The 15381-nt window shown below is 40.2% G+C and overlaps 1 protein-coding gene across 1 annotated transcript in view; it reads right to left on the bottom strand.

Annotated features, from left to right (window-relative positions):
- Positions 1-15381, bottom strand: part of IMPG2 (interphotoreceptor matrix proteoglycan 2) — a 56445-nt gene that overhangs the window by 16483 nt on the left and 24581 nt on the right. The window contains exons 6-8 of the mRNA XM_035115465.2: positions 4543-4592; positions 3429-3514; positions 1396-1554 (exon numbers count right to left, since the gene is read on the bottom strand). Of these exons, the coding sequence (XP_034971356.2) occupies positions 1396-1554; positions 3429-3514; positions 4543-4592 (295 nt within the window). The remainder of the gene's footprint in view (positions 1-1395; positions 1555-3428; positions 3515-4542; positions 4593-15381) is intronic.

The following is a 15381-nucleotide window of genomic DNA, read 5'->3' as shown; positions in this document are numbered from 1 at the left end:
CCAGATGCAGAGAAAGACAAGTCTCAGCTCACAGAACTTCCTTCAGCGGAAGGTTGAAGGAAGGGATGAGAGACCTTTCTGTGGTTGGTGCGTGGGTGGGCGTGACAGAGAAAGAGTGGGGCAAAGCTCAAGGGCAGAGCATCTCTTTTGTAGGCACAAAGTCTCAGGTTAAATCCCCAGCATCTCCAGGAAGAGACACTTGCCTGAAATCCTGGAGAGCTACTGCTACTGCCAGTCAGTGTAGACCAGGCATCCCCAAATTTCGGCCCTCCAGATGTTTTGGACTACAATTCCCATCATCCCTGAACACTTGTCCTGTTAGCTAGGGATCATGTGAGTTGTAGGCCAAAACATCTGGAGGGCCGCAGTTTGGGGATGCCTGGTATAGACAGTACTGAGCTTGTTGTTGTTGTTTAGTCGTTTAGTCGTGTCCGACTCTTCGTGACCCCATGGACCATAGCACGCCAGGCACTCCTGTCTTCCACTGCCTCCCACAGTTTGGTCAAACCCATGTTCGTAGCTTCGAGAACACTGTCCAACCATCTCGTCCTCTGTCGTCCCCTTCTCCTAGTGCCCTCCATCTTTCCCAACATCAAGGTCTTTTCCAAGGATTCTTCTCTTCTCATGAGGTGGCCAAAGTATTGGAGCCTCAGCTTCACGATCTGTCCTTCCAGTGAGCACTCAGGGCTGATTTCCTTAAGAATGGACAGTACTGAGCAAGATGCACCAATAGTCTCACAGTATAAGGCAGCTTTCTACATTACTAAAGGTTTGAGTACTGAAGAGCTGGAAGGATTAGTCTCCTCCTGGAGCATGTCATATTCACAAGTCCCCTTTCCACTCTATTTCCTTATAAATGTGATTTAAAAAAAAAACATACCAAAATTCGTATTTAAACAAGTACATAATACATATTTAAATATATCAGTGTATGCATTTCGAAATGTATTTCATTGTAATATATTATACATTTTAGTACTTTTCAGAGTTTTGAATTATACTGCAATTTTTTTGAGAAGTGTAGTCTGTAGTGTATTTATATTTAAATCCACATATTGGACTGTGTACACACTAAGCCTGTGGTTCCCAACGTGTGGCACATGCCTCACAGGGGGGCAATTTGATTTTTAAGGGGGGCAATTTGAGAATGAGTTATTAACAGTTAATGGCCTTTTAGGCTTGCTCCACGCGAATAGGAGTTCAATTTCTGAATAATAACAATTATATGTCAGGGGATGGGGGCATCAGGATTTTAGAGATGCTTAGGGGGCATGGCCAAAAAAAAGGCTGGGAACCACTGCACTAAACCATTAAGGCACATTCAAAGCACATTTCCCTTCTCAAAGAATTATGGGCACATACAGCATATCAAAGAAGTACAAGTAATGCAATTACTTCAGAAATGAACTGCAATGAGAGTTGCTGGGATTCTTCAGTAAAGGGGTCGGTCAGCTCAGTGGTGTATTTCTCCTCAGGAAGAAGAATGCTGAACTCAACCATCTGTTCATGAGCTGGGGTCACCAGTTTCTCATCTCTCTTTATTTCATTATTGATCTGATGAAAAAGAAATTAATTTTACTTAGCGAATTGTGGTTAGAAACCATCCTTTCAGGTTAAACACCAACATAAATTAGTATGAAGGGGGCTATTCCTGCATTATACATGCAAAGGGTTCCTCATGCGATTGCTGGGCAGCAAGTCCGCCTTCAAGGCTGGGTGGCTTCCACCAGCTCCAGCCCCAGCTTGCCATGCTAGGCTTTTCACCTGCACACAGTTACACCTATGTGCATAGATCTCTATGCAAGTAGGCTTAGCAAGGAGCTGAACCCCTGGGCAACCGGGATTCAAGTTCCTGGGGAAGCCTACTTACATAGACGGTCCTTCAACAGAGGTCCCTACCTATTTCAGTGATGTTAGTGGAGAGAAAGTCATGTGATCTGGGGATGGAGCCATCAGTGCAGTAATTAAGTGAGGACCCTTTCATATAGGAAGGCACTATTGTGCCACTTGTTTCTGGTGCAATGCTTTTCAAATTTCTACCTCTTAGGGATAGGAATGTGGTTAAAGATAAGACTCAATTTCCACTGCACCTCGATTAGAAACAAACAATAGTTTCTTAAAATGAGTCAAAGGTGCTATGGAAGTGTCATAGTTTCCTATAATGTACTTACTCATTTATTTCATTCAGCTATAAGGTTTTGAAACAATGCAAAATTCTGCAAAACTGCTTACCAGAATTGAAAGTGAGGCAATGAAGATATTGGGGAGTGGTGATGTCAGGACATATTGGGGAATAGGAATCAGGAGAGATGGGGCTAAATCAAGGGAGGTGGGTTGGGTTAGGGGAGAAGAAAGAAAAGGTATTTGTGTCTCTCATTTGTCTTGTAGGCGTAAGGAGCAACCAATTTGGATGACTTTTGTCTCCCTTCTAGACTTTTAAGCCAGTATGAAATACTGTTGAACACTTAATACAGGCTTCCTTAACCTCAGCCCTCCAGATGTTTTGACACTACAATTCCCATCATCCCTGACCAATGGTCCTGCTAGCTAGGGATCATGGGAGTTGTAGGCCAAAACATCTGGAGGGTCGAGGTTGAGGAAGCCTGACTTAATAGAAATAGAATTCTTTCTGAATAAAGTGCTGGATTTTCAAAAGTGTCAGCCTTCAAGGATTTAGAAATAAAAACATATGTTACATGTCATCTTGGTTACACTTCTATCATCATCATTGTGATCCCCCAACAGAGACTCAAGGTTACAAGCTAAAATAGAAACAGCTTAGAAACATACAGGATAAAAAACAACCACTCCCATACTGTATTTTGTAAGATAATCACAATAAAATCACCACAGCACCAACCCTTGCCTTAAAAGCAGTCAGTTCCCCAAAGCCTGTTGGAACAAGGAAGTCTTCACCTGCCACAACAAGGAGCCAGTCTTACTTCTCTAGGTAGGAAGTTTCAAATTATGGGAGCAGCCACCAAGAAGGCCCTCTCCCAAGTCCCTACCAAGTGTGTCTGTGAGGGTGGTGGGATAGAGAGAAGAACCTCCCCTGAAGGTCTCAGAGCTCAGGCAGGTTTGTATGAGGGAATACAGTCTTTCAGATAGCCTAGACCTAAGCTGTATAGGGCTCCATAGGTCATAACCAGCACTTTGAATTGTGCTTGGAAGAAGACTGATAGCCATTGGAGCCAAGGGAGTCATGTGCTCACTATAATTTCTAGAGAGTGCCTTAAACATTAAATACATTTTTACTAAGAAGCATTTTTACTTGGTTGGAGTTATTTGCTTATTTGTTTTGCTATTTCAGTTTGTGTGCTATTCTTCCACATAAAACTGCTTGACAAATCTAGAAGGAAAAGTGAAGGAAAAGTGAATACTGTTTCTTATCCCCAAAACCAGTCTAACAAGGAGCTCATTACACATACTTCTGTGTCTTCAATTTTGTCAGTGGTACTCTCTGAAGGACTCTCAATTGAGACCACATCAGGTGGTGGAACATTGGCAGCTGCATCTAAGGTGGAAAACATGCAATATATACCCTTAGTCAATTAATTAATTAATTGCTAGACAGTATACACAAAGTTGAAAAAAATGAAATCTGCCAACCTGAAAATAAAAAAAATGTCTTGAAATGTTTCCAAAATTTAAAAATGGTGGTCACTGTGATTCAGTAAAGCTACATCAGACATTTTGTGTTATTTTTATGGTTTGTTTCATGACAATGTGGCAGGAATAACACTGACTCGAACCTGAGCCACAACACCACAAATACTGACTTGTCCTACTGCAGCTTAATCATAGTTTTCTGGACATACGCAAAATATGCCATTTCTCATTCCTGATATGGCTAGAGCAGCTTGGTGTCAATCTCCATGAACCCACAAGACACCATAGAAAGGAATGTAATGTTTCTATTTTACTTAATATATCTGGGGTTTTGTGTCAGCTTGTGCAGGTTCTCTGCTGTTCACTTCTGTACCTTTGGTGGTGAGAGTGGTTGGGGTTGGCCTAGGGCAGGCACCCCCAAACTTTGGCCCTCCAGATGTTTTGGACTACAATTCCCATCTGCCCCGACCACTGGAGGGCCGCAGTTTGGGGATGCCTGGCCTAGGGTGTGGCTGTTCATTTGTGGTTGGCTGTGGTGGTCTTTGTTTTCATGTGGAGTAGGGTGGGTGGGTGTTTTGGATCAGGTTAGCCATATTGATTTGTATGCTGCTGGTGGATTTTTGTCATTGTCTCACCCGACCCCACCCCCACTCCTCTCGCCCCCCCACCTCTTTCCCCCTTTTCTTCCTAATGTCTCAACAAATAAAACCGATTTGTAAAAAATGTTACATGGGGGGTGGAATACGAGAGGGAGACATTGCACATACCTTTGTAAATCAAGAAAACATTTAATAAAAATACATTAAAAAAGAAGAAAAGAAAGGAATATGATGAGACCCTCCAATCCTATGAATAAGGATGTCCATCACTAATTGAAAGCCTCAAGTCTTCTTACTCATTTACTGCAAAAGTAACATATAAAGGAGAACAGACCTCTCAATGTGGTAGCATCCCCAGTCGGAGAAGGCGTTGGCAGCCCAAAACTGAGAACCAAAGACAACAAAAGGATTAAGTGTAAAAATTGGATTAAAGTTTTCTTTCAAAAATAATTTTGTCCTTAACATGTGTAAGCCTCGGGGACCTTTTAACAAGCTGAGGAGAACTGCTGAATAAAATCCTCATAAAACTTTGCTGGTTCAGGTTGTGTGTTGGGGTATATGTGCATTGCTGGTAGGTTGTATTCAGTGGACCCCATAAAATACAAGAGAGAAAATATAAGGAGTGCAGAGTTTGGCGATCTCCCACAATGTTTCTGTTACTTTTCCAGTCCCAAAACTGAGTATGAAAGAGGCAGTGGCCTCTCACTATCCTAGTGTAATAATAGCTCACCGGCCACCATTCCATAGTGAGGTGTACTCTGCAACTTGTTCTTGACATAATAATAATAATACTGTAGTAGTAGTAGTAATAATAATAATAATAATAATGCAGTAGTGGTGGATTTATTCTGCTTGAATTAATTATGTGATGCTTCCCTATTGCCACCCACATTATTACTGCCCAGGGAGGCTATATAAAAAAATTCCTTCAGTAGCACCTTAAAGACCAACTAAGTTTTTATTTTGTTATGAGCTTTCGTGTGCATGCACACGAAAGCTCATAACAAAATAAAAACTTAGTTGGTCTTTAAGGTGCTACTGAAGGAATTTTTTTATTTTGCTTTGACTCAGACCAACACGGCTACCTACCTGTAACCAGAGAGGCTATAGTACAACATAAACAGGTCAAAAATAAACCAGAACATCTATGTCATGAAAAGTTATGGGATTTCAGCAGGGAGTTACAGGATATGAACTGACTGGAAATGAAGCAATGTGACTATCCCAAAACTTTTGTAGGTGCAAACTTTATTGAAAGCAAGACTGTGCATGACCACTCTGACAGCATCACAAACAGGATTCGTTCTGAATAGGGAATAAAAACCAGATGTCTGGAGGGGCCTATAGTTCTTTCAATTAATCATAAGAAAGAATTCACTAGCAACAGAAACCCAGTTAAGATTCTCACATTGGGACTATAAATCCCACCTCTTTGTAAGATGGGGTATGGTCCTTTTCCCACGCTGAATGCCACACGTACAGAATAACATGATGCATTTTGTCTATGCAATAAATATGCTTGATAGAGATGGTTGCCACAATATTTCCCTTTAGCAACAGGAATTGACCATATTGTCTCCTGACGTCTTTAAGTCTACGTTATAGTTCTGCATATATATTGTCATGGCCAATCCCACTTAGTGCAAATGACGGTTAGATTTGCCAACATGTAAGCTAACTCCAGAAATAAATTTATGGAATGTCATGTATAGTCATCATGGAATTTTGGACTTGGAGAAAACTGTTTGAATTAGGAATCCATTACTAAAACCACTCCCCATAAATGTTTATCTGGCACCTTCTTCCAGCAAATACATTGCACAACTCCAAGAACATAGGAAGCTGTGTCGTATTATTTGTCCATCTAGTCCAATACTCTCTGACTGCCAGTGACTCTCCAACATTTCAGGCAAATCTCATTCCTGCTGCCTGATCATCTTTTAACTGGAGATTTCAGGAAATGAACCTGAGATATTATACAACGTATTCTCTACCACTGAGCTGTAATCCTTCCCCTCTTTAAGGGAACTTTTCTGATGTTGAACTCCTAATAGAAATAGGACCTATTTCCATATTACTGTATTAGATTAAATCTAAACAGCCGTAATTTAAGCACATTTATTTCATGAGTTTTTAAAATAGCACAAGAATATAATAGTTGTTGGGCCATTTCTTAATGGCAGCCCCATAATTCTTTTTTCTTTGTCAGCACTAAATTAAGCAAATATTCAACCAATTCCCTGAAGGAGAATTAAGAAATATGGCAAACTAAACCAGTCATGTTCGTGGTTTATGCAGGTTGGATGCTAAAGAACAGCTTAGCAGCTTTGCAGCAAGATGCACAAATTTAGGACATGTTGATACATGAGACAGCATATGGGAACACCAAGATAGGTTAAGTGAGATGTGCTTTCTCCAAATAAAGGAACACCTTTCACATTTTACTGTCCGGAGAGATGAGTGGTTTTTACTTCATACATTATAAAGGAATGCAAAGAGGAAATACAAGGGATCAGTACTTCCTCTGTCTCTCCTAAAACCAACCAAGGCACTGCTGATTGAGCTGTGATTTTGAATGGTGTTGTTCTTGTCTAAATCAAACACTATCTTCATCTCTGCACCACACTATATCTGGTTTAAAAAACAAGAAGACACAGCTCTTACAAGGTTTGCAGGCTGTCATATTGCTGCTGTTTATACATTAGCTTTGATTATATCATTACAAAACCTAATCATTTATTCCAGCGACCTATTTTCTATTTAAAGAATAGCTTTGATCAAATTACAGCTTTCTCTCTATTAGCAATTTCATTATTAGTTATATAGATGAATGTTGGATAGGAAAAGATTATGGCAGCAATTGTAGACTCATTAATAGTTTGGAAAAGCTTTTTCTAGAATAAATGGTAAAATATCCTCTAAATACAGGAGCTTTAATTTCCTATATAATCATTCCTACATGCCTATAATTTCCAGTGTGACAGAGTAGGAACAGCCATTAGGCAGAAAGAGATAGACCAGTTCAGAGTTTGGAGAACCATTAAAAGGCAGCAAATTGTCACTTGTTATATTTTTACTACCATGGAAGCCATTTGTATTTTCAAATCTAGACAGAAATTTTGAACAAATTTTGCCATGCCTCTGACCCAAGAGGATTCTTCATATTTTTAGACATTCCTCACATCTTTTTCTTTCTTCCACATGATTATAGCCTCATGGTTTAAAAAAAAAAAAAAGCACACCGCCACTTTCTCAGAGAGAAAAACCACAATTCACCACTAGCTACTTCTCATCTTTAAATGATAGTATTAGAAGCTATGTATGGTTCTTGAAAGAATGATAATAGCTTTTTACTAGGAACTTTTTTGATGCAGTGTTCAAGCTGGAAGAGCTTGATAGTAGCCTTAGTTAGGATGTCATTGCATAAATAGTAACCCTTTTTGAGGGAGGAAATATTCACGTTTGCACAAAATGAACCACCAGTGTGCATTCTCTCCTGCCCTTTGTTTCCTGCATTCCCAAAGTTTCAAATTAATGGAGGTTTTAGAGCTTGCTAAGATCACTAGATGCATGAGCTGGATCCATGATGCAGAGAGGGAAGTCTAAAAAAGGTGAATACTGGGCAGAGTGGGGAGAAGGGAAACAGCAACCCTGCCAAGGAAGTAGGTTCGCCCAGTCTGCCATCTTTCGGTGGCAGAGGGAGTGAGACTCTCTCACTAGGGAGGCCTAAATTTATTCTCTTGGTCCTGATTGAGGCCTCCTCACGAGTAGTGGCCTGCTTGTGACTGAAGTAAGAAAGACAGGAAATTGACAGGACAGACACATATCATATAAGAAGGAAGGGAAAGGCATAAAAGGAACACCTTCCGTGTTGCCTCATGGCAAGAGAGGGAACCAGGAATCTCAGAGAAGAAACTGAGTGATGATAACTTCCCTGCTACTGAAGCAAATGGGGCCTAAGCCTTGTTCTACACTTCCTTTTCTCACACTATGTAAAAGACAAATTATATAAAATGAAAGCCAGTTTGGGAGGTAACTTATGCTAAGGGCATTTTCTGAACTCTTGCTAAAAAGGTCTTTTAATGTTGATGAAATATTTTAAATATTTCTATCCCACCTTTCCAATTAAAATTTCCAAGGTGGCTTTCAATATAGTTTAAAACAAATAACAATTTATTACAATTGCACATAGCTGCCAAGTTTTCCCTTTTCTCACGAGGAAGCCTATTCAGCATAAGGGAATTTCCCTTTAAAAAAAGGGATAACTTGGCAGCTATGCAATTGCAGCTGCAGAAGGAACAACACCATCTTTCCCCAATAGCAATGGATCCTAGATAAACCATTTAACAACCACCAAATTACTAAAAGCCACTAAAACCATAGGAAAACACTTTTTTAACCTGCTGCCAGCACTGAGAAGTCCAGATATCCATTATCTCTCCACAGAAAATAATATAGAAAAACAAATGTTTACAGTCAAATAGTCTTGTTTGTTTTAATTCACAATGAAGGAGAAGAAAGCTGTAGGGTTTTTGAAAAATCAACAACAAAATAACAACTAGAAGTGTTTATGTAACTTTTAGTATTATACAACGTAATGTTGTTATATTTAAAGTAAAAAAATGTTAGGGGGAAAATCACATAGAATGTAAGAGGGAACAAATTTATCCCTAAATGCATCCTAAAGCCAATGACATAACTTCTGGATAGAACCTGGTTTACTTAATTGCCTAGTTTTTCTCATTAGAGTTAAATTATATTACAAAATTAAACAGTGGTACTTTATTGGTTCAGAGGGGACATAACACACCACAAACTTCTATTTCTCTTGCAGAATGGGAATTCTTATGAAAGCTCAGGTCAAGGTATAGGGGTCCCCAGATACTGAAAATGAACTATCTACTACCTGTTTAAATTAAAATATGGATCAACATATATTTTCTTTTTCCTTTGTTCTACCCTTGGTGCAGAACACAAAATTGGTGAGGTGGATTTTACCTTAAGTTATGTTTGTCCAACCCAACGACTTCAGTGAGAAAAATTTGGTCCATGGAGTTCCTATCATAACTTACTTATAGATAAAATGATACATAACAATACTATAATATCTATTGCCTACCTGCATAAATGAAGCTCTGGATCAGTTTGGCTGAGTATTAAGCAAAATATTAAAAATGTATTAAATGTATAAGCAGATTTTTGTAAACAATAGAGACCTAAGTACAGAGAACAGAGAACTTCAGTCACCTAGGCCTATGCAACACTGTTAAGGTTTGGAGCTCAGGCAACCTCACCAATAGACAAATTCCGTAATAGTGTATCCATGCTTCTACTGAAAACCTGAGGGAATCTGCATGTTAATTTTTACAGAGATTCCCAGTTATGAGGTAAAAATATTCTCTGCAAAAAAGAAACAGGCAAACTGTCCTGCAATGTCATTGTACCCCTTTTACTTTACCAGGGGTGAAACAATTCAGGTAAATGCATAGTTTGGACTATTAGCATGCTTAAATTTCTATTTTACATACCACCTTGAGGGGAACTAATTGGGACTGGGGCTTCCCACACTGGCCCCAATTCATCCAAAACTAGGCTGCAATCCTAAAAAACACATGTGCTTGGGAGTAAGTTCCATTGAACTCAGTGGGACTTACTTCTGAGTAAGATACACACAAGATTGCTCTGTCAGTCAAAAATTTTGCTTGCCACTGATTCCTGCATTGCAGGGAGTTGGACTAGATGGTCATCAGGATCCCATCCAACTCTACAATTCTGTGATTCTAAGAGGGGAATGTACTGTACCATGAAAAAACACAAGTATTTAACCTAGAAGCATACTGAAGTCTCCTGGGGTAAACACTGTAAGATTAAACACATGCTGGAGGTTGTGATAGAACTTCAAGGTTCTAACTTCAGGTGGATCAGAGCTACAGTGTAATATTTTTGGGAAGCCACAGAAAGGCTTCACACCTTTGTTTTCTAGAAAGGCATTTTTAGGCTTTTTCTGGATTCTCATGGAGGAAATAGCTGTCAAAAGCATAGGGGAAGGGCCATGGCTCAGTGGTACAGCATCTGCTCTGCATGTAGAAGGTTCCAGATTCAGTTGGTTCAGTGCTTCAGGGTTACTAATTGCTCAGGATTACTGGCATTGTCAGGCTTACTGACAATGTGTGCTGCACATTGTCAGACAGAAGACAGGGGATCATTATTGAATCCCACCCTATCAGCAGAAGCCCTGTGCAAGGACTGCCAATTGTGCAACAGGGCTTTCCCCACTCTTCTTCCCCTGCACCCCCAAAATTGGTGGTGGGGGCGGGGCGGGAGACCCCTCAGAACAGTGAGGAGGTTAGCTGAGGGGAATTGTTTCAATGCTTATGCAGACGAAACATTAATCATAGCAAAATAAAAAAAGTCCTTCAGTAGCACCTTAAAGACCAACTAAGTTTTTATTTTGGTATGAGCTTTCGTGTGCATGCACACTTCTTCTCTTCTGTTTCAAGTGTATCTGAGGAAGTGTGCATGCACACGAAAGCTCATACCAAAATAAAAACTTAGTTGGTCTTTAAGGTGCTACTGAAGGAATTTTTTTATTTTGCTTCGACTCAGACCAACACGGCTACCTACCTGTAACTAGAATTAATCATAGCGCAACGTTGAATTTTACCTTTAGCCTTTGTATCTCCTATTATCAAAAAGTGGTAAGATACTCTGAATTTGCCTTATAAGGTGCATTCCAGGTTGCCATATTTCAAAAAGTTTTTGAGCTATTTTGAGCTATGTTTAAGGAAAACCAGCTTGCTATACGTTTGGATTTCCCCAGACTTTTTTTGGTAATCGGACACTGCTTTTGACTACAGTATTCCAGGTATGTCCAGAAAATTCCAGACATACGGCAACCCTTAAAGCACCTGATATCCTTTGTAATTAAATGAATATGAATTACTGGGAAATAACTCATTTTTGCATTGGGCTTATCAACTATTAAACATTATGTTTCAAAGATCTGAGATATAAATAAAAGAGCCCCCAGCCCCTCTTTTAAGATTAGCCAATACTTCTCTTAAGTTTACATTCAATTATAATGTGATATCCAGTGTTAGTCAGATTTAGGTCTGAGTATGACTAACTCTGGATTCCACACACTTATTTTAGCCATTCATATTCCATGTTTAATCCAATGAATTTACAAGGTGGATTACAGTCAAAGAAAGCAATTATAAAACAATGAAAGAACAAAGTTCCAAGTAAAACAACTAGAACCAATAACATGAGCAGCATCAACAAAACACCAAATAAAACAACAGCAGAAGCAGTATATTAATTAACAACTGACATGAATAAAGCCATTTTAGGCTTGCCAAAACCTCAAAAAAGTGGGCACTAGTCGGGCCATGCTACAGTTATTATTGTTCTGGTAACGTATCTTGCGTGCTGTTTTGGTTGTGTGTTGCATGTGGGGCTGCCCTTGAATACAGTTCAGAAACTAGAGTTAGCGGTTAGCACACTACTGCTAAATTAATAACCAAGGCCAGAAGTACAGAGCACATCTAGCCAATCCTGGAACAGCTGTTCTAGCTCCTTTCCCAGGCCTAAGTTAAGGTGCTAGTTTTTAATCTTTAAAAGGACTATAAAATATGAACTGCCCTTCTCCCACATGATTCTGCCAAATAATGGATTTCTTCTGCAGAGGCATTTCTACAATTTCCCGCACCTACTATGGTAAGAAGCTTTTACCCAAGCTTTTATTGCTGTGGAGTCTTGTATTGTTTCAATATTATTCTTGCCTTCTGTTGTTGTTTTTCCTCTACTGCTACTGGTTTTTATGCCGGTTTATATTATTTTTATGTATTTATTGTAATGTTTTGATTTTGTTAGCTGCCCTGAAAAACTGACATAGAAATCGTACAAAAATATTCATGAGTGTAGAAGCCAGCCATTTTATTATCTGCTTAAATTCTATAACATAAGCATAAGGCCAAAATTTGAAAAGCTATGTGTTGGAGTATAAAGTCAAAAATACCTCAGCATATACACATTAAACACATATCAACAACAATAATAGATGGAAATCCTCAACTGTTATTTCAAGATCGCCAAGAAAATTGGAGGCTGCAAACAGTAAGTTAAGGAACTATTTGTCATTTGCAAGTAAGCCAATAGTACTGTAGGTTACAGGGTACTTCAAAGGGAAACAGCCATAGCTCAATGGTAGAGCAAATGCTTAGAATGCAGAAAATTGTTGGTTCAACCCCTGACATATACATGTGGGGCTGAGAAAGATGCCTGTCTGAAACCCCAATGAGTCAGTTGGGATGTAGACAATACTGAACTAGGTGGATCACTGGTCTGAGTCAGTATAAGGCAACTTCCTATGTTTTGCGAATCCGGAAAGAGTGAATGTTTGTTTGGTTTATGTGGTGTGAGAACCAAGACACTGAATTGTCCAAGGGAAGGCCCAATTTTAACCTATACAGGGCCGCCCCTACGGCAAGGCTGGGTGGCACAGGGCGCCACGGCGCCCGCCAGACAGCCGCGCTGGGAAACGGGGCGGGGGGCACCAGAGGGATCTTCGCACCACGGCGCCAGGGCGCCAGATATGCTTAAGATGGCCCTGAACCTACGCCTCCCAAAGTTTCATAGTATTTGTTCTGAAACAAATGTACCTTCCCAGCATTTATTACCCATACATGACGTTCTAAAATCCCCACTTCTAATTATAATTGTAGAGGGCAGGGTTGCATTTAATAGAATTCTTCCATTCTGGCCACAATCACAATTTTGCGACATTCTGCGACATTTAGAGGTATAACAACCTATGTTTCCCATGCTTTGCAAATGCTGCATAGATCTGTGTTTTAAACGCTGCTGGGGGCTGTTTGGTTAAATAGTGAGTCAAGATCTATATGCTTTTCTGAATTCAGTCAGTTAGCTGTTTTTTCTTTGTAGTTCCTTACATAAGTGGGATTTTGGGGTTAATTGGCATTCCCCAATAATTTCCCAACGACATCTACAATCACCTATAGTGCAAATCCATTTCAGAACAAAGAAGTCATAATCAGCTGCCCATGTTGTTATTTATTTAAGCATCATCAATGTGCATGGTGTTTCATACAGTATAAAAGGGCAGGTCCCTGCCCCAAGGAGCTTATAACAAGAAATGTAAGAGCAGTCTTGCTGGATTAGACCAAAATTCCATCTAGTTGGTAATCACAGTCGCTAACCAGATGCCTACAGGAAACCCACAGGAAGACATGAACTAAAAAGCACTCTTCATCTAAAATTTGACACAGAGTAAACAACAAAAGAGAAAAGGGGAGGCTGGACCTTCCTAGGTAGGGCATTCTAGGTGGAATGTGCCACTACAGAGAAAACCCTGCTCTTCATCACAGACAACAGCAGAGATGCTCTGGGGATCTTAATTGAAAAGGAAGCAGGTGTTAAGCAGGTGTTTTTTCAAGCAGGGCTGCACCGACATTTTGGTGCCTAAGGTGAACCACAAAGTGGTCCTCCCTCCCCATGAAGGAAGAAGCGGGGAATGAAGAGATACATCAGAAACAATGGGGAAAGATCTCCATTAGAATCTGCTGCCCCTGTGGATTTTGCTGGCTGAGGTAGTAACCTCACCTTGCCTCACAGGTGGGCCGGCCCTGCCTTCAAGTATCTCAGGGCCAGATCAGTTAGAAGCTAGACAACCATCTTATAAGTCAGCACTCTTGATCTTTGGAGTAAAAACAAAAATTAAGTCAATTGCTTCCCACTCCCCACAAGAATCCACAGGTGTTTATTTGATTCCAATAACAATTTCGAGCTTTCATTATGACATAGATTATATATCAAGGTATGAAGGCAAAGTTTCTGATTTGGTGTGCAGTACTGAATATATTGCCATTGTTTCTTTTAAGTTTAAGGTTTTTTTTTACCCTGAACACCATTTCCTAATTAAATTATACATGTGTATAGAAGGATACAAAGCCTAATAAAAAAAATCAGTACTGATTTAAGGACTTGGTCTTCTACAACTTTTAAAGAGCCAAGTCTCTTTCTACATTCATGAAACATCAGTTATATTGGAACATAACTTTCATCCTAGTGTTGCATAATAGTCAGTAAAACCAACTGAGCTATTCCTGGAAGTAAGTTATACAATAAAAACAAAACATTTTCATTTTCTAGCTACTCCAAAACTATCCAGTACACAATAATTAGCTGAAATCACCTATGCTCAACTATTTCCCCAAGTCCGGGTGAGATTATATGAGGTGCTAAGGGAGACATAGCCAAAGCTGTAGTTTTATAACATTGTGCCAGACTTTTTTTTTGTAGAAGAACAACTGTTTTAAGACTATGAAAACAAGGCGAAAACCAAGGCTGTCAACAAAGCATTTTAAGTTGATTTGCCACTTTAATTTATACGTCTTTTAAGTTTGAACCCTTCCCTTTGATCTCTGGAAGTTAAATATTTGAGTGGCAGGTTGGGTACCTCTCAACTCTCATGCACAAGGCAAAGTGAAGTGCCTACTTTAAACAGGAGACACTGGTGTATGGGGTGTGGCAGCAAGGAGTTGGAGGATAGATCTGTGAGTGCCCCACACAACCTGAAACTCCACCTTCTAACCCTTCCCATGGCTCTCAGGTGCAGAGGAGGATGCTGTCTGGCCACCAGTGTTGAACTAAAATTCAGCTGCCATTGAAAGGGAGGGGGGGTGCGCCATCTCATCTTTTGAATCACGCATAAAAATATATTGGGCCTGTCCTGCTCATGCATGTATGTCACAGCTGGGCAACCTTTTTGAAACTGAGGACTGCATCGTGTCAGGGGGGAAGTCGTTGGGGCCATTTATAAATGGTGAGCAGAGCCAAAGTGCATGTGAATAACTGACTTCTCACATTCCCTCTATCACCCCTTCTCTCTTTCCCTCCTTATCTCCCTCTCACACATCACCCACCCATTCAGAGAGACACAAAAGCACACAAGCAAGATCCATCCAGTCAGGCACATAGCCCATTCATCCATTCTCTCTTCTATTCTTCTTTCTCTCTCACACACAGCCTCCTGGTCTGTGTGAGGTGGGGTGGGGGAAAGCCAGTTACACTTGCCCCAGGCCTTGGAGGGCTAAGATGGCCGGGGTGGGGTGGGCACCAGGAGAATGCGAAGCATACCCTGGGCCTTCCA

This window comes from Zootoca vivipara, chromosome 4 (genome assembly GCF_963506605.1).
Source record: "Zootoca vivipara chromosome 4, rZooViv1.1, whole genome shotgun sequence".
NCBI lineage: Eukaryota > Metazoa > Chordata > Lepidosauria > Squamata > Lacertidae > Zootoca > Zootoca vivipara.
This window is presented reverse-complemented; position numbering and strand designations above follow the sequence as displayed.